This window comes from Mustela nivalis (genome assembly GCF_964662115.1).
Source record: "Mustela nivalis genome assembly, chromosome: 17".
Lineage (NCBI taxonomy): Eukaryota > Metazoa > Chordata > Mammalia > Carnivora > Mustelidae > Mustela > Mustela nivalis.
In genome coordinates this window covers 17,214,130-17,235,161 of record NC_139036.1, presented here as the reverse complement: position 1 = coordinate 17,235,161, position 21,032 = coordinate 17,214,130, and the positions used below count along the sequence as shown (strand labels likewise).

The 21,032-nt window shown below is 40.6% G+C and overlaps 1 protein-coding gene across 1 annotated transcript in view; it reads right to left on the bottom strand.

Moving 5' to 3' along the window:
* Nucleotides 1-21,032, bottom strand: part of METTL16 (methyltransferase 16, RNA N6-adenosine) — an 80,908-nt gene that overhangs the window by 48,664 nt on the left and 11,212 nt on the right. The window contains exon 3 of the mRNA XM_082707129.1: nt 344-543. Coding sequence (XP_082563255.1) covers nt 344-543 — 200 coding nt within the window. The remainder of the gene's footprint in view (nt 1-343; nt 544-21,032) is intronic.

The following is a 21,032-nucleotide window of genomic DNA, read 5'->3' as shown; positions in this document are numbered from 1 at the left end:
CTGCGTCTCCCTATGCCCCTGGCCCCCTGGCCCTTGTTTGCTTTCTTTCTCTCTGACAAATAAATAAAATCTTAAAAAAAAAAAAAAAAGAATTGGGGTGCCTGAGTGGCTCTGTAGATTAAGCCTCTGCTTTCAGCTTTGGTCATGATCTCAGGGTCCTGCGATCAAGCCCCACATCAGGCTCTCTGCTCAGTGGGGAGCCTGCTTCCACCTCTTCCTCTGCTTGTTCTCTGCCTACTTGTGATATCTTTCTCTCTCTCTCTGTCAAATAAATAAATAAATAAAATCTTAAAAAAAAAAAAAAAAGAACTTAAAACTATATAGAATTTAAAACCATATATACCTATGTCAATTCCTCTTCGGAGAGTACTTTTGTCAGAGTCCTGATGACCAATCAGATCTTCTACCCAATGAATGTAGTTGAGTCTCAAGGGAACTGTAGGAATCAGTCTTTCCAATGGAATATCAATAGAAAGTCCAAAATCTTCCTTTAGGAGAGTACAGGTCAGAGCTCTGACTGCTTCAGGGTCTTTAAAATTAAGACTGAGGAGTGGAGAAAAAGAACACTGATTAGTAAGATTCACTATGCTACACAAACTATGGCAGCCAGACAGTATCAACACCTGTTTGAATTTTCTAGGAGACCATACATATATAAATGGCTATACAGAAAGTTTGGGGCAATGAAAAACACATATGGGTATTTACAAAGACACAGTATATGAAAGGCAGTACAAATTTCCACTGACAACACTGCATTTTCCCACAAGAAAACGGAGGACAGGAATGTCTCTGTTCCAATTCCTGCCCAATCATCTCCTTACTTAGTTATAGGACTTTGGACAAGTTTTTTAACCTCCATGAGACTGTTTCCTCAGCTGTAAAATGGGGATAATAATACCTCTATCATAGTATTGCTATGAGATAATCTGAGAAAATGTATATATATATATAAAATACATATGTATTATATATGTATAATATATATTATATATATACACATGTAGGTATATATATTATATATATATAATGCCTATACATAGTAACTATTATACAAACGTTGGCTATTTTTACTATTATCATTAACATCATTTGACTTCAGCACTTTTTAAAAATCACATTTAAAAGTGGAAAGCAGGGGCGCCTGGGTGGCTCAGTGGGTTAAGCCGCTGCCTTCGGCTCAGGTCATGATCTCAAGGTCCTGGGATCGAGTCCCGCATTGGGCTCTCTGCTCAGCAGGGAACCTGCTTCCTCCTCTCTCTCTGCCTGCCTCTCTGCCTACTTATAATCTCTCTCTGTCAAATAAATAAATAATTAAAAATAAGTAAATAAAAGTGGAAAGCAGTATAAAATGCTTAATAGTGAAAACAGGTTAAGATATTAGATATTACAAATAACAATTTTTAAATACAACAATTTTTAGCAGCTTTACTGAGGTATAATTTGCATAAAATTCATAAGTATACAATTCAACAGTTTTTATTATAATAAGAGTTGGGCAACCATCACAACAATCCAATTATAGAACACTTCCATCATCCCAAAAACAACACTTCATGGCCATTTGCAAGCCATTCCTTATTTCCACTGTCAGCTCTAGGCAAACATTAACATACTTTCTGTCTCCACAGATTTCCTTCTTGTGGACATTTCATCTAAATCAAATCATAAAATATGTGGTCTTCATGTCTGGATTCTTTCACTTGCCACAACATTTGTGAGGTTCAACAATACTGTAGCATGTATCAGTACTTCCTACCTTTATGTGGCCAAATAATATTCCACTGAAAATAACTGCATTAGTGGTTTGTTTATCCACTCACCACTTAATGAACATTTGGATTCTTTCGCTTTTTGGCTCTCATGAACAATGGTGTTTTAAACATTCACATGCAAGTCTTCATCTGATACGATACTTTTATTTAACTTTTTAAGAAACTTGTGCCAATTTAATTATTTAAATGTTAAAATGCTACTAAAGTTGAAACCTTAAAACAAAACCAAAGATCTTATTTATAAATGGGGCAATGAAAAGGGAACAGAAAGCCAGTAGATGGGACTCAACTAAGAAAAGGAGCTTGAAACTGCTCTAAATTCTGGCCTAAGTTTTATGTTCCCATCTTAGCAATGAAGTGACCAGTCACTTGAAAAACTCAATGACCAGACAGAAGGAAGAGTGCTTTATCCACCTGGCTACCGTGGAAACTTCAGGTAGATACCAGGGACCCAAGCTCCACCATCACCCACAGCAAAATATTCTAGGGTATGGGAGTTCAGAAATCTGGAGTCCGATCTCGATTCTGCAATCAACTAGCCATGGACTGAAGGTCACTTCAATTCTTAGGTCTCAGTTTCTCCATCTATAAAACTAAGGGATTAAACAAAACAAAAATCCAAGGGTCCTTCCTGGTAAAATTTTAAGAGTTTATGATGCATACTACGAATTAGTAAGATGGTACTCACTTAAATATTTGTAGAGCAAATTATAGGGACATGGAACAATCAATACAGTTACTGAATAGAATAGTTATGAATAACCAAACATTAAAAATTTCTATTATCCCCTAGTCTGATACCTAACATTATCCTTCTGCTTCATGATAGTAAGCATTTAATAACACTATTAACACATATTAAGGAATATACAATCAATGTTTGTAGGTGACATGATTTATTCTTTATTTTTTTAAATGGTTTTTTTTTTTAAGATTTTATTTATTTTACTTGACAGACAGAGATCACAAGTAGGCAGAGAGAGAGAGAAGAGGAAGCAGGCACCCTGCTGAGCAGAGAGCCCAATGTGGGGCTCGACCCCAGGACCCTGGGATCATGACCTGAGCCGAAGGCAGAGGCTTTAACCCACTGAGCCACCCAGGCACCCCCATATTCTTTATTTTTTTGAAGGGGGTTCTGCAGGAGAAAGAAGATCTTAAGCAGGCTACACTCCCAGTGCTGAGCCAATGCAGGGCTCAATCTTACACCCCTGAGAGACATGATCTACTCTTTTAAAAAACTGTTCAGAAAAACACAGTTTTAACAGTAAAACAATTTGCGAAGAGTTAGGATAAGCAGGATTAAATTTCAGGAATATACACAAAATTTGTCATCTATACAAAAATTGCACTGTATACTTGAATATACGGTTTCTTATGACCTTTAAGAATGCTTCAGGGGGAACGCCTGGGTGGCTCAGTAGGTTATGCCTCTGCCATTGGCTCAGGTCATGATCTCAGGGTCCTGGGATCAAGCCCCACATCAGGCTCTTTGCTCAGCTGGGAGTCTGCTTCTCTCTCTCTCTCTCTGCCTGCCTCTCTGCCTACTTGTGATCTCTTTCCATCAAATAAATAAAATCTTAAAAAAAAAAAAAAAAAAAAAAAAAAGAATGCTTCAGGAAAGGGCGCTTGGGTGGCTCAGTCAGTTAAGTGTCTGCTTTTGGCTCAGGTCATGATCCCAGGGTCCTCCGATCATGCTGCACGAAGGGCTCTTAGCTCAGTGGAGCCTGCTTCTCCCTCTGCCCCCCACAACCCCAGCAGGCATTACCTTTCACCGAATAACCATCAATTTTTGAGGTAATTTTTGAGGGGGAATAAAAAGCATTCAATGAGGGGCGCCTGGGTGGCTCAGTGGACTGGGCCGCTGCCTTCGGCTCAGGTCATGGTCTCAGGGTCCTGGGATAGAGTCCCGCGCATCTGGCTCTCTGCTCGGCAGGGAGCCGGCTTCCTCTTCTCTCTCTCTCTGCCTGCCTCTCTGCCTACTTGTGATCTTTCTCTGTCAAATAAACAAATAAAATCTTTAAAAAAAACTAAAATAAAAAAATAAAATAAAAAGCATTCAATGAGATGAAAAAGCAAATATGCAGGAACAGGCAGAAATACAAAATGCCAGAGCAAAATTTGGAAGAGAGGAATTCTCCCCCGCTTTTTATTAAAGTAAACTTTACCCCAACATGGTGCTTAATTCATGACCCCAAAATCAACAATCACATGCTCTAGTGACCAAGCCAGCCAGGCACCCCAGGGAGGACAGTAATTTCCAAAAGTGATAACCCCCTTACATTTAAGTGGGGACTGATGAGCTTTTAAAGACCAGTTTCTACGAAACAGTACAAGTAGAAGTTTATTGGGACGCCTGGGTGGCTCAGTTGGTTAAGCAGCTGCCTTCAGCTCGGGTCATGATCCCAGTGTCCTGGGATCGAGTCCCACATCGGGCTCCTTGCTCTGCAAGGAGCCTGCTTCTCCCTCTGACTCTGCCTGCCACTCTGTCTGCTTGTGCTTGTGCTCACTCTAACTCTCTCTCTGACAAATAAATAAATAAAAATAAAATCTTAAAAAAAAAAAAAAGTAGAAGTTTATTGTATCAATATATGTTAGCAATAAAAATTCTCTTTAAAATATATATTAAGACTATTTAAAGGAAAATTAGGTCTATTCCTAGACATCTAAGTAGATATATATTAATTTTGTCATTTGTGGGGGCTAATAAAAGAGAATTAGTCCATGAGCAATCAACCACAAACACATTTCTGCTTCACTCAATTGCACAGCAACTGCCTCAATAAATTAAAAAAAAAAAAAAGGACTTCTATTACCTTTGGATTTCTTTCTCAGTTAAAAGCAGTACAATCTCAGGGTCAACAAGATAAATGGAGCTAAAAAAAGGGGGGGATTAAATCTATTAAAACTTTTCATTCTAGGGGTGCCTGGATGGCTCAGCGGGTTAAAGCCTCTGCCTTCGGCTCAGGTCATGATCCCAGAGTCCTGGGTCTGAGCCCTGTACTGGGCTCCCTGCTGCACAGGAAGCCTGCTTCTCCCTCTCCCACTCCCCCTGCTTCTGTTGCCTCTCTCACTGTCAAATAAATAAAATCTTGGGACACCTGGGTGGCTCAGTGGGTTGGGCCTCTGTCTTTGGTTCAAGTCATGATCTCAGGGTCCTGGGATCAAGCCCCACATCGGGCTCATTGCTCAGCGGGGAGCTTGCGTCCCCCCCCCCTCTGCCTACTTGTGATCTTTCTCTCTGTGTCAAATAAATAAATACATAAATATCTTAAAAATAAATAAATAAATAAATTTTTTTAAAAAAAGAATACTGCATTTGACTCCTGTGAAATCTGTGAAAACATGGGACTTCATTTCCTTCAATGACAGAGAAATAAAAATTGAATTTTTACCTATGTAAAGTTCACTTTGAGTACCACACTAGGGCATTCAAATAAATTCACATCCTTTATTCTGTAAAAGCAGCCTACTCTATTAAGCTTCATGGCTAAACACACAAATGAATTATGTCCCAATACAGTGCCTATGTTCAAAGCCTTAAAATCTGAAAGGTAAAAAGTCATAATTTTTCTATCAAAGAAACCTAATAGTCTAGATACCTTATAAAATAAGCTTGAACAGTATTACCTTAAATAGTTTAACAGCAACAGCAGGACACCTGACATGACATAATTACTTTCCCACAACTTCTGAATGTGACTTTGCACTGGCATTTTGAATAAAATTATGAAAATCAGGGAATACAAACTCCAATATTTACATGGTACTATTCAAAATGCCAGTCCCTAACAAGATAGAGAGCTTGTGCTGGCCTGTAAATTAGAACATTCGACCAAAGAAATGTCTGTTGAACTTAAACATGTAGCACAAGATCCCTACCTCTGTAGACAGTAACAAACAGTTTGTGGAGAAGCCACACTTTTAGTAGCATTATGCCAGATGACATAAATGGCCATTTCAAAGAGTATGATCACCACCCAGTTCCAGATAATTAATGACAAGTGAGTTTACCAGCCATTTTGCCAGATCTTTAAAATCTCTAAAGGAAACCAACAAAACATAATTTTATATGAAATTTCCCTGATTCTTAAAATCTGTGTGGGCAATAAACAACTGCAAGGCTTAAACAATTCACACGCTTACAGGTTGTAACCTGTATTGTAAACAGTGGAACTATTTAAAAAAAAAAAAAAAAAAAAGCTGGGGTACTTGACTCCCCTGTACTTTCAAAGATTAAGTATAAAAATGTTTCTATCCCAAGGTGCATGGCTGACTTAATCTCAGGGTTGTGAGGTTGAGCCCCATACTGGGTGCAGAGATTACTTCACTTTGTTCAACTGAGTTATACAGAATAAAATAGAATTTTCAAGAAGTTGTGACAGTGGGCATTTATTCCTTTATTCATTCCACATTTACCATGTATCAACTATGTGCTAGACATTGGGCAAAGTGCTAGAGATGCCGCAGTATGCAAATACAGACACGGTCTCTCCCTTCATGACAGTGACAGTCTGACAGAGGTTAGGTATTCATCCAAGAATCACTCAAATACATTTAAAATTGTCACTGTGATGAATGCTGTAAAAGATAGGTACAAGGTGCTATGAAACCTAAATAATTGGTGGAATTACCTTAGAACAAGTCAGAAAAGGTAACTTAGCTAATTACTAAGAGCAGAATAAAAATTAACGAAGAAAAAACTTGGGAGGGAATACCGCATTAACATGAGTTAAGAGGCTGGATAAAGGTGGAGGTGGCAAAGCCAGGGGAAAGTGAAAAGAATTAAGAGATATTCAGGACGGAAAATTTACCAAATTTACTAGTGGACTTGTATGTGCGGTGAGAAAGGATATATTCATAGCTGTTCCCTAGGGTTCTGGTCTGTTCACCAGGATAAACCGTGCCATTCACTAAAATTGGGAACTCTAACAGAGAACCATTTTTTAGGATAAATATCATAAATCTGAGCTGAATCTGAGATATCCAAGTAGGGATACTGAGGAAGCAGTGACCTCCAGGTAGAAAGCCCAGAAAACTGGTCAGAAGAAACAGACTCAGGAGCGATTTGCAAACAAAGGAGGCCCCAGAGTAATGAGAATGCTTAAAGGGAAAATACAAGATTAGAAGAGAGCTCTAAGCACTAAGCCTTAAAGACTCCTTTCTTGGGACGCCTGGGTGGCTCAGTTGGTTAAGCAGCTGTCTTCGGCTCAGGTCATGATCCCAGCATCCTGGGATCAAGTCCCACATCGGGCTCCTTGCTCAGTAGGGAGCCTGCTTCTCTCTCTGTATCTGTGTTTGCTTGCTCTTGCTCTCTCTCTCTCTCTGACAAATAAATAAATTAAAAAAAAAAAAAGACTCTTTTCTTTAATGGCTATGCATACAATCATTACAAAGGAAGCTACACAAGGAGACAGAAAGGGTGAAAGAAAGTGTGGTGCCAAGGAAGCCAAGGGAAGAGGGTGTCCATGAAGAACAGTATCAGCAAAGTAACCTGCCTCTCAAAAGTCAACTGAAAACCAAAATTGCATTTAGTGACAAAAGATCACTGGAGACCTTTTCCAAGAGTTGCTTTGGTAGAGGTGGAATTAGAAATGACCCTGGAATGAGCTGAAGATTAAGTATGGTATGGGAAGAATGAAGACAGTAAAAATAAACAATTCTTCAAGAAGTTGTTGTGCAAGGGAGAAGAGAGATGGGGCAGCATAAGTGGTGGTATTGATGGAGATTTTTATTAGTAATTTTTTTTAAAGATTTTATTTATTAATTTGACAGAGAGAAATCACAAGTAGACGGAGAGGCAGCCAGAGAGAGAGAGAGAGAGAGAGAGATAGGGAAGCAGGCTCCCTGCTGAGCAGAGAGCCCGACGCGGGACTCGATCCCAGGACCCTGAGATCATGACCAGAGCCGAAGGCAGCGGCTTAACCCACTGAGCCACCCAGGCGCCCTATTAGTAATTTTTTAAATTGAAGACTCAAACATGTTTTAAAGTCAGTGGGTGGGTAGCTCAGTCGTTAAGTATGTGCCTTCGGTCGGCTGAGGTACTGGTATGGAGCTCTGCATTGGGCTCCCGGTTCAACAGAAGTCTGCTTCTCTCTCTCCCACTCCCCCTCCCTTTATTCCCTCTCTTGCCCTGTCTCTATCAAATAAATAAATAAAATCTTTAAAAGAAAAAAAAAAGTCAATGGAAAGTCACATAGACCACATATTATTATTCTACTTATACAAAATATCCAAAACATGCAAATATATTGCAAAAGTAAGATTAGTGGTTGCCAGGAGCTAAAGAGAGAGAGGACAGAGTTGGGAGTGACTGCTGAATAGGTTTCTTTCGGGGAGTGACGAAAATGTTCTAGAATTAGTGGTGATTCTTGTGTAACCCTGCGACATATTAAGAACTGAATTGTACATATTAAAATGATGATTTTAGAGCCACTTGTATGGCACAGTCAGCTGAACATCTGACTTGGGTTTCAGCTCAGGTCTTGATGTCCGGGTTGTGGGATGGAGCCGCATAGAGGACTCTGCGCCAAGCGCAGTTTGCTTCAGTTTCTCTCTTCCTCAGCCCCTCCCAGCGGTACACCTATGCTTTCTCTCTTTCTCTCTCTCAAATAAATAAGTCTTTAAAAAATGAAATAAAATGATTTTATAGTATGTGAATTCTATCTCAAATTTATAAAAAGTCAAAGAGAAGAAGCCAATAGAGAGAGATTAAATTAGGAGAAGGAAAATTAGGACTAAGGTTCCTGAGATGAGGGGAGAGTTATGGGTTCCACATGACAGATCTGATTAGAATATAGTAATAGTGAGAATTATGAATAGCAATTTGTTGAACAAAACCAAAAGCAGACCCATGGTCTTTTGTTGTGTTTTCCACCAACTCATACTTATCCATGACTGATTTTTCTTTTGGTGGGGGGAGGGATAAAGAAAGAGGAGAAAAGTGGGAAGAGAAAGAGAATCTTAAGCAGACGGACCCCAACATGGGGCTCAATCTCACAACCTGAGCCAAAATCAAGAGCTGGATACTTAACCAACTGAGCCACCAAGGCAGCTCCCTAAAGATTTTTTTTTACTTTTACATCCCATGGGTCAAATAAGCAATGAGAGTAATATCATGCAAAAAAAAAAAAAAAAAAAAAAAGAAAGAAAGAAAAAGATTCTGGAACAGTGCAAGTGACTATTAACAATCTTAGACTAAACAACCCAAAATCTTACTTGCCAAATGACAAGAAACTGTGATCAAACTAATCTCATAAACACAGATCCCTGTGCTAGCTAAAAAAGCCGGTAACAGAATAAAAACCTAGCCATCCAAACACCTCTTTGGCCTTTCACGTACAGGTAAGAGTACTGCAACTTTGGCCTTCCACGTATAGGTAAGAGTACTGCAACTTTTCTAGCAAAGCCCAGCAACTTACCCTAAATGCACTTAAGAAAAAAAAAAAAATAACAAAACACTTAAAAAAAAAAACCACACACACACTTCTGGGGTGACTATGTGGAAAAAAACACACTTTTGGGGCACCTATGGAGCTTAGTCAGTTAAGCTGCTGACTCTAGATTTTGGCTCAGGTCAAGATTCAGAGTCTGGTATCAAACCCCACAGAGCCCCCGACTGGCTCCACACTCAGAGGGGAGTATGCTCCCTCTCCTTCTGCCCACCCCCACCTTGCTCTCTCTCAAATAAATAATCTTTAAAAAAAAACATGGAGGACATCTGGGTAGCTCAATCGGTTAAGCATCCGCCTTTGGCTTAAGTCATAACCTGGGATCGAGCACCAAATCAGGCTATCTACTCAGTGGGGAGCCCATTTCTCATTTTCGCTCTGCCTGCCACTCCCCCTGTTTGTGCTCTTTCCTTCTCTTTCTCTAATAAATAAAATCTTTAAAAAAAAAAAAAAACCTTTTAAAAAGTTCAGTAGTAAAAGAATCTTTTTATTTTTTTAAAGATTTTATTTATTTATTTGACAGAGAGAGAGATCACAAGTAGGCAGAGAGGCAGGCAGAGTGAGAGAGAGAGAGAGAGAGGAGGGGAAGCAGGCTCCCTGCTGAGCAGAGTCCTAGGACCCTGGGATCATGACCTGAGCCGAAAGCAGAGGCTTAACCCACTGAGCCACCCAGGCGCCCCAGTAGTAAAAGAATCTTAAAAAAATTTAAGTTTCGGGGCGCCTGGGTGGCTCAGTGGATTAAAGCCTCTGCCTTCGGCTCAGGTCATGATCTCAGGGTACTGGGATTGAGCCCTGCAACGGGCTCTGTGCTCAGTGGTAGCCTGCTTCCCTCTCTCTCTCTGCCTGCCGCTCTGACTACTTGTAATCTCTTTCCCTCTGTCAAATAAATAAAATCTTTAAAAAAAAATTAAGTTTCATAATCAGAAATTTTAGAAATAATCTAACAGTAATCAATAAGGAGATTAGTCTGCAGTCATTTAAAGGACTAAGACTGAGGAGTTGCCTGGGTGGCTCAGTTGGTTAAGCATCTGCCTCTGGCTCCCGAGGCGACTGCAGGGTCCCGGGATTGAGCCCCATGTCAGACTCCCTCTCCTCATCCCCCTCCTTGACCCCTGCTTGTGTGTGTGCACTATTCTCTCTCTCAAACAAATAAATAGGAGTAAGACTGGACCGGTCCACATACTATTGCATAAAGAATATTTCTTGATATATATATACATATCACCTTTGAATAAAAGCATATATATATAGGGACATCTGGGTGGCTCAGTAGGTTAAGCCACTGCCTTCGGCTCAGGTCATGATCCCAGAGCCCTGGGATCGTGTCCCACATGAAGCTCCTTGCTCAGCGGGGAGCCTGTTTCTCTCTCTCTCTCTCTTTCTCTCAGCCTCTCTGCCTGCTTGTGCTCTGTCTCTCTCTCTGACAAATAAATAAAACCTTAAAAAAAAAAGCATATATATATACATTGTGATCACATTGTTGCACAAAAAAAAAACCCCAAACCAAACAAAAATGATCCCATGTGTATATGGTAAAAAAAGAGTCTGGAAGGGTTAAAGGCCACTTCTGGATATGCAAATAGGTGGGTGGGTGAGTGGGGCAGACACTTCCATTCCCTCCTATTTTTGTTTTACCTGAATACATTTTACATAGTTATCACCTTCATAACTATTTTATAACATATGGAAAATGTTTATAATGCCAACTGGGGGGGGTAAAAAAAGTCCTATTTTTATATCTGTATCAAAATTACAATCACAAAAAATACTACATATGTGTAAGGACAAAGACTTAGAAAGGAACACAAAACAATTTGATCTTCTGGGGATGGAAGAATGGTGATATTTTTCTTTTATGTATGCAACATTACCATTATAAATGTAGTTAGGAAGGATATATTTCTTTTTTTTTTTTAATATTTTATTTATTTATTTGTCAGAGAGAGTGAGCACATGCAGACAGAGAGGCAGGCAGAGGCAGAGGGAGAAGTAGGCTCCCTGCTGAGCAATGAGCCCGACATGGGACTCGATCCAGGACGCTGGGATCATGATCTGAGCCGAAGGCAGCCGCTTAACCAAATGAGCCATCCAGGCGTCCCAGGAAGAATATATTTCTATAATTTTCCCATTAAGTGTTCTGTAATATCTGCATGATAACAAAAATCCCATTTCCAAAATAGGAAAACAGGCCCATGGTTCCAGGATACTTCTCCATGAAAGAGGGACATTTCTGTTGGAAACCAAACTGGGATATTTCCCATGGTGACAACAATCACCAAAGAGAGTATTGCAGCTTAAGCATTAATTACACAGCCTTGTGGAACATTTGGAGCAAGAGAAACAGCATAATAATTAATGTTTTCTTTTTTTTTTTTTAAAGATTTTATTTATTTAACAGACAGAAATCACAAGTAGGCGGAGAGGCAGACAGAGAGAGAGGAGGAAGCAGGTTCCCTGCTGAGCAGAGAGCCCGATGTGGGGCTCGAACCCAGGACCCTGAGATCATGACCTGAGCCAAAGGCAGAGGCTTTAAGCCACTGAGCCACCCAGGCACTCCCTAATTAATGTTTTCTTAGTGGCTTGAAAGAAAGTTATTGTTTATATAAACAATTCTTGTTATTTAAAAATATATATATGTTCACCTTGATGGACTATAGCATACAATTTATTAATAAGGAACTACATCTTTTTTTTTTCTTAGTAGGCTCCATGCCCAGTATGGAGCCCAATATGGGGCTTGAACTCACAACCTTGAGATCATGACCTGAGCTGAGATCAAGAGTTGGACACTTGGTGTCCCAAAAGGAACATCCTATTACCAAAACATACAAGACATTAAACAGAGGCTAGTCAAATTAAACTGAAAAATATCTATGAAGAGCTGTTTCTTAGACTTTGTTAGCAAGGCAAGCGTTCATTTTCTTACTTCTAAGAAAACACAGACACTAATTTAAGGGTTGGAAATCCTTTTGTGGGACAAAGTCTAGTCATCCGGCTTTACTAGTTAAATATCTAGGTCACTGTAGCACCCTGGGATATTAAAAAATCCTGAATCCAGGCAAGATCTTTTCTCATTCTCATTTCTGAGATCACCGGAACTAAAATTAGCTCTCACGTGGAAATTAGCAATTTATTCCATCAAGTCTTTATTGTTTAACACATCCAACTTCACAAAATAGCCTATTGTCAACAGGCTCATGTCTGATTTCCCCAGAATGACTCCTGCTCTGCTACTGGTGAATATAGTATTAGCATTATAGAGTTTGGAAAGATACATTCTGTGATCCACGGTAAAAATAACAATCACTCTAACACCACAGAGACCACCGAACCTCATGTAATAACAATAAGGGGGAAGTCCTCCCAACCAATTTTCCAATACTGGTTTTTATTAGATCTTCACCAAGGGGTTAAAAACGTACAGGCATAACATATGAAAAAACCCTTCAAGATCTGGGTCTTTGGTTTAAAAACAAATCAGGTGGGATGCCTGGGTGGCTCAGTGAGTTACGCCTCTGCCTTCAGCTCAGGTCATGATCTCAGGGTCTTGGGATCAAGCCCCGCATCAGGCTATCTGTTCAGCGGGGAGCCTGCTCCCCCGTCTCTCTGCCTGCTGCTCTGCCTACTTGTGATCTCTCTGTCAAATAAATAAAATCTTTCAAAAAAATAAAAATAAACATAAAAACAAATCAGTTAAGTGTCACACTTCATCCAAACTCAACTGGTAGGGCTCAAACTGCAGGATATCTGCATGGGGCTGGTTACTGTGAAAAATGTATGAACTAAAATCTAGTTACAATGGTCAGATATGATTACATCAAAGCAGTGATGGATGCAGGAAAGAAAAACAGAGAGAGACATCACACTAGTAATCCCAGTCACCTTATCAATTACACCAGGCATAACCACCTATCATTTTCAAAGTGTCTATAATGCTGTCACCTTACATGGATTATTACTAACCTTTATGACAAAAATCCAAAGCATGTCCTTTTATCCGCTTCTTTAGATGAGGAAATTCAGTATCAGTAAAGTTAGGAAAATTATGTAAAGGGGTGACTAGGTAGGTCAGTGGGTTAAGTGTCTGCCTTTGGCTGGGGTCATGATCCTCGGGTCCTGGGATCAAGGTCACTAGGCTCCCTGCTCAGTAGGAAGTCTGCTTCTCCCTCTCCCTTTGCCTGCCACTCCCCCTGCTTGAGGTTTCTATCAAAACCTCTAGAATTGCTATGTGGCACCCGTAAGACTGGTCCTTAGGATGACTGAGAAATGAATCCCCTCTCTCCATACAACACTCTGCTTAAGAGTTGAGCAAATAAATGACATTTTGATCAAGTCTATACTTTTGTCTGAAACTCCTTTTTCATAATTAACTGGGTTTCTATTTTGACATTCTTTCTCATACATCTCATGGAAATAAATAAAAAGCCATGCTAAAAATAAATAAAATAAAAATATCAACGTAGACAATCATCAAGAACTCTTAACTAGGGGCGCCTGGGTGACTCAGTGGGTCAGGCCTCTGCCTTCAGCTCAGGTCATGATCCCAGGGTCCTGGGATCAAGCCCTACATCTGGCTCTCTGCTCAGCGGGGAGCCTGCTTCCCTCTCCCTCTCTGTGCCTGCCTCTCTGCCTACTTGTGATCTCTGTCAAATAAATAAATAAAAATCTTTAAACAAAAAAAAAAACCTCTTAACTAAGTAAGCAAGAAGGGGGAGTCCTTCTAAATATGCCACCTTGCCACCTATTAATAAGCTCATATTGCTTCCATCTTTAAAGAACAGAAGCCCCTCAGTGGGGAGCCTCCTTGTCCACCTCCCTCTTCCCCTCCCCCAACGTACGATTGCTCTCTTGCTCACTCTCTCTCAAATAAAATCTTGAAAAAACTATTTTAAAAAAGAGAAACAAATGAGGCTCTCCTCAAGCTTGCCTCATCCTCTTCCTATTCTTTCATAGACTAGCCTGTTGTTGTTTTTTAAGATTTTATTTATTTATTTGACAGACAGAGATCACAAGTAGGCAGAGAGAGATGGAGAAGCAGGTTCCCCGCTGAGCAGAGCCTGATGCAGGACTCGATCCCAGGACCCTGGGATTACGAACCGAGCCAAAGGCAGAGGCCTTAACCCACTGAGCCACTCAGGCACCCTAGATTAGCCTGCTTTATCCTGCAAAAATTTAAAGATTTTATTTATTTGTCAGAGAGGGAGAGTGTGGGCGCACGTGCACGTGCACACACACACACACACAATCAGGGAGAGCAGGAGGCAGAGGGAGAAGCATGCTCCCCACTGTGAAGGATCCTGATGCAGGACTCATCCCAGGACCCTGGGATCATGACCTGAGCTGAAGGTAGACAGATAACCCAATTGAGTCAACCAGGCATCCCTAGCCTGCAAAAAACTTAAAAATTGCTTTTGCCTAGGGATATCTGGGTGGCTCAGTTGGTTGAGTGTCTGACTTCGGCTTGGGTCATGATCTTGGGGTCCTGGGATGAGTCCAACATTAGGCTCTCCACTCAGCAAGGAGTCTGTTTCTCTCTCTATCCCTCCCCCTACTTGTATACTCTTTCTCTCTCTCAAATAAAGAAATAAAATCTTTAAAAAAAAATAACTTTTGCCTATTCCAAAAAGAACATCAATGTGTTTGATTACAACCCATAACTTTTTAGTCCCTTTCTATGGTTTTAGCCTGAAACAAAATAATCACATTTGATCACCTGCAACATCCATTCTACAAGCTCCACAATATTCCATGGAACCTCACTGTTAAGAACCTACATACTAGATACTTACATTACTTCCAATTTTTCTGGTTATAAACAGCTTGAGGATAGACATTCTTAAACAAACATTATCTTCAAAGTTGCAATTTTACCCAGCATTTTCTCTGTACCATTTGACTACATTTTTTTTTTAAAGATTTTATTTATTTGACAGACAGAAATCACAAGCAGGCAGAGAGAAAGAAGGGGAAGCAAGCTCCCTGCTAAGCAGAGAGCCCAACACGGGGGGCTCGATCCCAAGACCCTGGCATCATGACCTGAGCCGAAGGCAGAGGCGTTAACCCACTGAGACACCCAGGTGGCCCCATTTGACTACATTTTTGCCATTAATGGATATTTTCTTCCTTTTATAAATGTTTTATTTATTCATTTATTTGAGACAGAGTCAGTGAGTGAGCAGGAGGAGGAAGAGAGAGAGGGACAAGCACACTGCACACTAAGCATGATGCCCAACATAGGGCTGAATCCCATGATCCCGAGATCAGGACCTGAGCCGAAATCAAGAGTCAGATGCTCAACCCACTGAGCCACACAAGTGTCCCAATGGATATTTTAATACTTTACCTTTGCTAATAAGGTCTACTGTCTTTCCTCTTGTGAACTGCCCATTTTTAACCTTTACCTTTGTCTATAAAGGTTTCTTACTTTTTCTTATTGTCTTGTAAGAATTTTTTTTTTAAGATTTTATTTATTTATTTAACAGACAGATATCACAAGTAGGCAGAGAGACAGGCAGAGGGGAGGGGGAAGCAGGCTCCCTGCTAAGCAGAGAACCCGATGCAGGATTTGATTCCAGGACCCTGAGATCATGACCTGAGCCGAAGGCAGAGGCTTTAACCCACTGAGCCACCCAGGCGCACCTGTTAGAATTCTTTATATTGAGAAGGCTAATTCTCTGCCATATGCTGTAAATATTTGTAGTGTTCTGTCATCTTTTACTTTTAGTATTCCCTGACATGTAAAACTGTTTATATCTCATGTAGTTGAATCTAGCCATCTTTTCTTTTATGAATTCTACCTTTGGAGTATGCTTAGAAAGCCCATTTCTATAACCAATGTTAAGATATATACCTACATTTTTTTCTAGTACTTAAAAAATATATTGAATTCATTCAGTTATCAGGAATATATTTTGCATAACATATAGGAAAGGAAATCTAAATGCACCTTCCCCATAGTTGTCCCAACTGCATCTATTAAATATCCATTACTGGGGCACCTGGGTGGCTCAGTGGGTTAAAGCCTCTTGCTTCAGGTCATGATCCCAGGGTCCTAGGATCGAGCCCCACATCAGGCTCTCTGCTCAGCAGGGAGCCTGCTTCTTCCTCTCTCTTTGCCTACTTGTGATCTCTGTCTGTAAAACAAATAAAATATTTTTTAAAAAATCCATTACTGGGGGCACCTAGATTGGTGTCAGCTGAGCGTCCAACTCTTGGCTTGGGCTCAAGTTATGATCTTCAGGTCCTGGAAAAAAGCCCCACATTGGGCTCTGCACTGGGCATGGAACCTGCCTGGGATTCTCTCTCTCTTTCTCTCCCCCTCTTTGCCCCTTCACCCACTAATACAGGCTCAGTGCTCTGGCTCGCAAAAAAAAAAAAAAAAAAAAAAACATTACTAAAAAAATTCATTACTATCTGCCTCACCCCATACAAACTGAAATGCTACCCTATTCTACACTACAGACTTACTTGACAGGTTCTAAAGTAAGCACATAAAGTAAAAATCCAGTATGGTCAAAAATTTTAGATTGGAAAAATCTCCTTAACCATTTATAGCATGGTATGATATTCACATGATAAGAAATACACAGGAGTCAAGACTGATTAAGAAAGAAGATTTGGGGGCGCCTGGGTGGCTCAGTGGGTTGAGCCGCTGCCTTCGGCTCAGGTCATGATCTCAGGGTCCTGGGATGAGTCCTGCATCGGGCTCTCTGCTCAGCGGGGAGCCTGCTTCCTCCTCTCTCTCTCTGCCTGCCTCTGACTACTTGTGATCTCTGTCAAATAAATAAATAAAATCTTTAAAAATAAAAGAAGATTCACCCTGTTCACTTTGCACTCCCTCTGGGAGGTACGCTATTCAGTCAAATGGTAGGAATCATCCCACCACTTAACATGCACATGCAGTTGTTCTGCTATTTGGACTTAGGTGTGTTCTGGAATGCCACACTGTTGTTTCGGAATGCCCATTCTTGCTCCAATACTGTACTAATATATATATATTTTTAAAGATTTTATTTATTTATTTGACAGGCAGAGATTACAAGTAGGCTGAGAGGCAGGCAGAGAGAGAGAAGGAGGAAGCAGGCTCCCTGCTGAGCAGAGAGCCCAATGCGGGGCTCGATCCCAGGACCCTGGGATCATGACCTGAGCTGAAGGCAGAGGCTTTAACCCACTGAGCCACGCAGGCGCCCCCAATACTGTACTAATATTTTAATTGCTCGAACCTAAAGATCTAGATGTTAAATATCTTAAATATCCAAACAGATATTAAAATATATTGTGAAGTTAAAAGTTCACACACACCTTGCTACCACCCATTACTCTTTTATTGCTTTGAGCATCTTTTCTTTGAATATTGGACACATACCAATCTTTCTCCCCAAAACAGTGATTTTGACTGGGGGAAACAGCAACATTTTAACTATATACATATGTAGTTATCTATAACTATATATGTATATATACATGTATGTGCATATACATATATGTGTGTATACACACACAAATTTTTTAAGAGTTTATTTATTTATTTATTGAAGAGAGAGAGAGAGAGCACACAAGCAGGGACAGGGGCAGCAGGCAGAGGGAGAAGCAGACTCTCCTGCTGAGCAGGTAACCCAACTCAGGAGTTGATCCCAGAACTATGGGATCATGACCTGAGCCAAAGCCAGACACTTAACCAACTGAGCTACCCAGGCACCCCCAGCTCAGTCATTTCTTACTGTTATAAACCTGGGCAAATGATTTTAAAAGAATGTGCATTCATGGGGCACCTGGGTGGCTCAGTGGGTTAAGCCGCTGCCTTCAGCTCAGGTCATGATCTCAGGGTCCTGGGATCGAGCCCCGCATCGGGCTCTCTGCTCAGCAGGGAGCCTACTTCCTCCTCTCTCTCTCTCTCTGCCTGCCTCTCTGCCTACTTGTAATCTCTCTCTGTCAAATAAATAAATAAAATCTTTAAAAAAAAAAAAAAGAATGTGCATTCATGGGGTGCCAGGCTGGCTCAGTTGGTAGAGCATGCAACTCTTCATCTTAGGGTCATGTATTTGAGCCCCAGATGGGGTGATTACTTAAATAAATCAAACTTTCTTAAAAAGTGGGGCACCTGGGTAGCTCAGTCAGTTAAGTGTTGAACTCCTGATTTCAGCTGAGGTCATGATCTCAGGATCCTGAGATCAAGCCCCATACCCGGCTGCACACTTAGAAGGGAGTCTGCTTGAGATTCTGTACTTTACCCTCTCCCTCTCCCCCCGTTCTCCAGCTGTCTTTAAAATTAATAAATATTAGGGACGCCTGGGTGGCTCAGTGGGTTAAGCCTCTGCCTTCGGCTCAGGTCATGATCTCAGGGTCCTGGGATCGAGTCCCGCATCAGGCTCTCTGCTTGGCAGGGAGCCTGCTTCCTCCTCTCTCTCTCTCTGCCTGCCTCTCTACCTGCTTGGTCTCTCTCGGTCAAATAAATAAATAAAATCTTTAAAAAATAGTAATAATAATAATAATATTAATAAATCTTAAAAAAAATAGAGGAATAAAAAGAGAATGTGCATTCATGTTTATAAGTTAAATGTTCAAAACATATCACTGAATCAAATTTACTGATTATATTATTTAGATCCCTTTCAGCAGTACTTAATGTTTTTTGGGTCAATGACCCTTTTGAAAAAGTGAAGTTCTAAATTATAGATTAGAGCTCTGAACACTATCTCCTCAAGAAAAAAAAATACACAAAATTTTTTTTTTAAGATTTTATTTATTTATTTGACAGAGAGAAATCACAAGTAGATGGAGAGGCAGGCAGAGAGAGAGAGAGAGAGGGAAGCAGGCTCCCAGCCAAGCAGAGAGCCCGACGCGGGACTCGATCCCAGGACCCTGAGATCATGACCCGAGCTGAAGGCAGCAGCTTAACCCACTGAGCCACCCAGGCGCCCCCATACACAAATTTTTTTTGTAGGCAAGCTCTACACTCAACATGGGGCGTCATCTCATTACCCTGAGATCAAGAGTCTAGAACTGAGGGCGCCTCAGTTCAGCAGGGAGCCTGCTTCCTCCTCTCTCTCTGCCTGCCTCTCTGCCTACTTGTGATCTCTCTCTGTCAAATAAATAAATACATAATCTTTAAAAAAAAAAAAAAGAGTCTAGAACTGAGCCAGTCAGACATGGCCCCAACACAAGTATCTTTATCTAATTGTTTTTAAGCATTCCTGAATCCTTTCAAAGTCCCTAAGGCCATTGCTCTATTTACGTCTCCAAGTTATACTAAACACTTACTAAAAAATATTTGTTACATTTTCTAAAATGCTAAAATCATTTTTTTAAACTTTCAATGAAAATTGTTTTAAAAAGATTTTATTTATTTATTTGACAGAGAGAGCACAAACAGGTGGAGTGGCAGGCAGAGAAGCAGGCTCCCCACTGAGCAGGGAGCCCCATGCAAGGCTCAATCCCAGGACCCCATGGTCATGACCTGAGCTGAAGGCAGCTGCTTAACCCACTGAGCCACCCAGGCACCCTAAAATTATTGCTTTTATTAATGTAAACTAGTTCTCTTTTTCTAATCTCATGATTTTTTTGCCTTCTATTTTACTTTTTCTAATTTGGGGGAACTCTCATTTGCCCAGTATATTTTTGCCCATCCCTTTATTTTTCATTTATCTGTAATTAAGTAAACCATTTGTGAGGTAGGTGAGATGGGGGTGGATTAAACAAGTGATGGACACTTGTGATAAGCAGCAGGCATCTGTAAGTGATGAATCACTAAATTCTACACTAATACTGTATGTTAATTAGACATAATTTAAATAAAAACTTGGAGAAAAAAATAAGTATGCCACTGGTAAATGGCACAGAAGTTAGATTCTACAGAATTTTTTTTTTTTAGGGTAAATGTCCCAGATTATAATTGCTGGGTCATGTGGTAGATGCAGGGCTGTTTATTTGTTTTTGGTTTTTTTAGATTTTATTTATTTATTTATTTGCCAGAGAGAGAAAGACTGCGCATAAGCTGGGGGAGCAACAGGCAGAGGGAGCAACAGGCTCCCTGCTGAGCAAGGAGTCAGAAGCAAAACTCAATCCCAGGACCCTGAGATCATCACCAGAGACCAAGGCAGACGCGCAACCAACTGAGCCACCCGGGAATCCCTATTCTCAAGAGTTTAACAAATTTACTGAATGTCTATTACTTGCCAGATACCCTTAATCCATTTGGATACACTATAATAACAGATCTCTTGGGTTTTCTCTGTGCCATATTTTAAAAAATGTTAATCTTAAACCATCTTAAAAACCCTCTGATTCCTCCAGTGTCTGAGCAATCAAGTGAACTTGCATGCTATGAGAGGCTCTTTGTGACCTATTCTTTTCCCTTCAGTCTCATCTTGTTATTTTGAGCCCACTATCCTATATTCAGTTCAGCCCCATCTAGACACAGCTCTCCAAACTTAAACACACCTTACACAAAAATCTGTTCTCTATACCTGAATTCTTTCCCCCTTCTATTCATTCTTCAGGATTCAGCTCAAAGACCCATGACCTTCACTAACACCACCTCCACATCACTGCTTTGTCCCGCTCTCCCAAACTTCATTTTTTTTTTTTTTTAAATTTTTTTTTTAGATTTTATTTATTTATTTGACAGAGAGAAATCACAAGTAGATGGAGAGGCAGGCAGAGAGAGAGAGAGGGAAGCAGGCTCCCTGCCGAGCAGAGAGCCCGATGCGGGACTCGATCCCAGGACGCTGAGATCATGACCTGAGCCGAAGGCAGCGGTTCAACCCACTGAGCCACCCAGGCGCCCTCCCAAACTTCATTTTTGATTGCC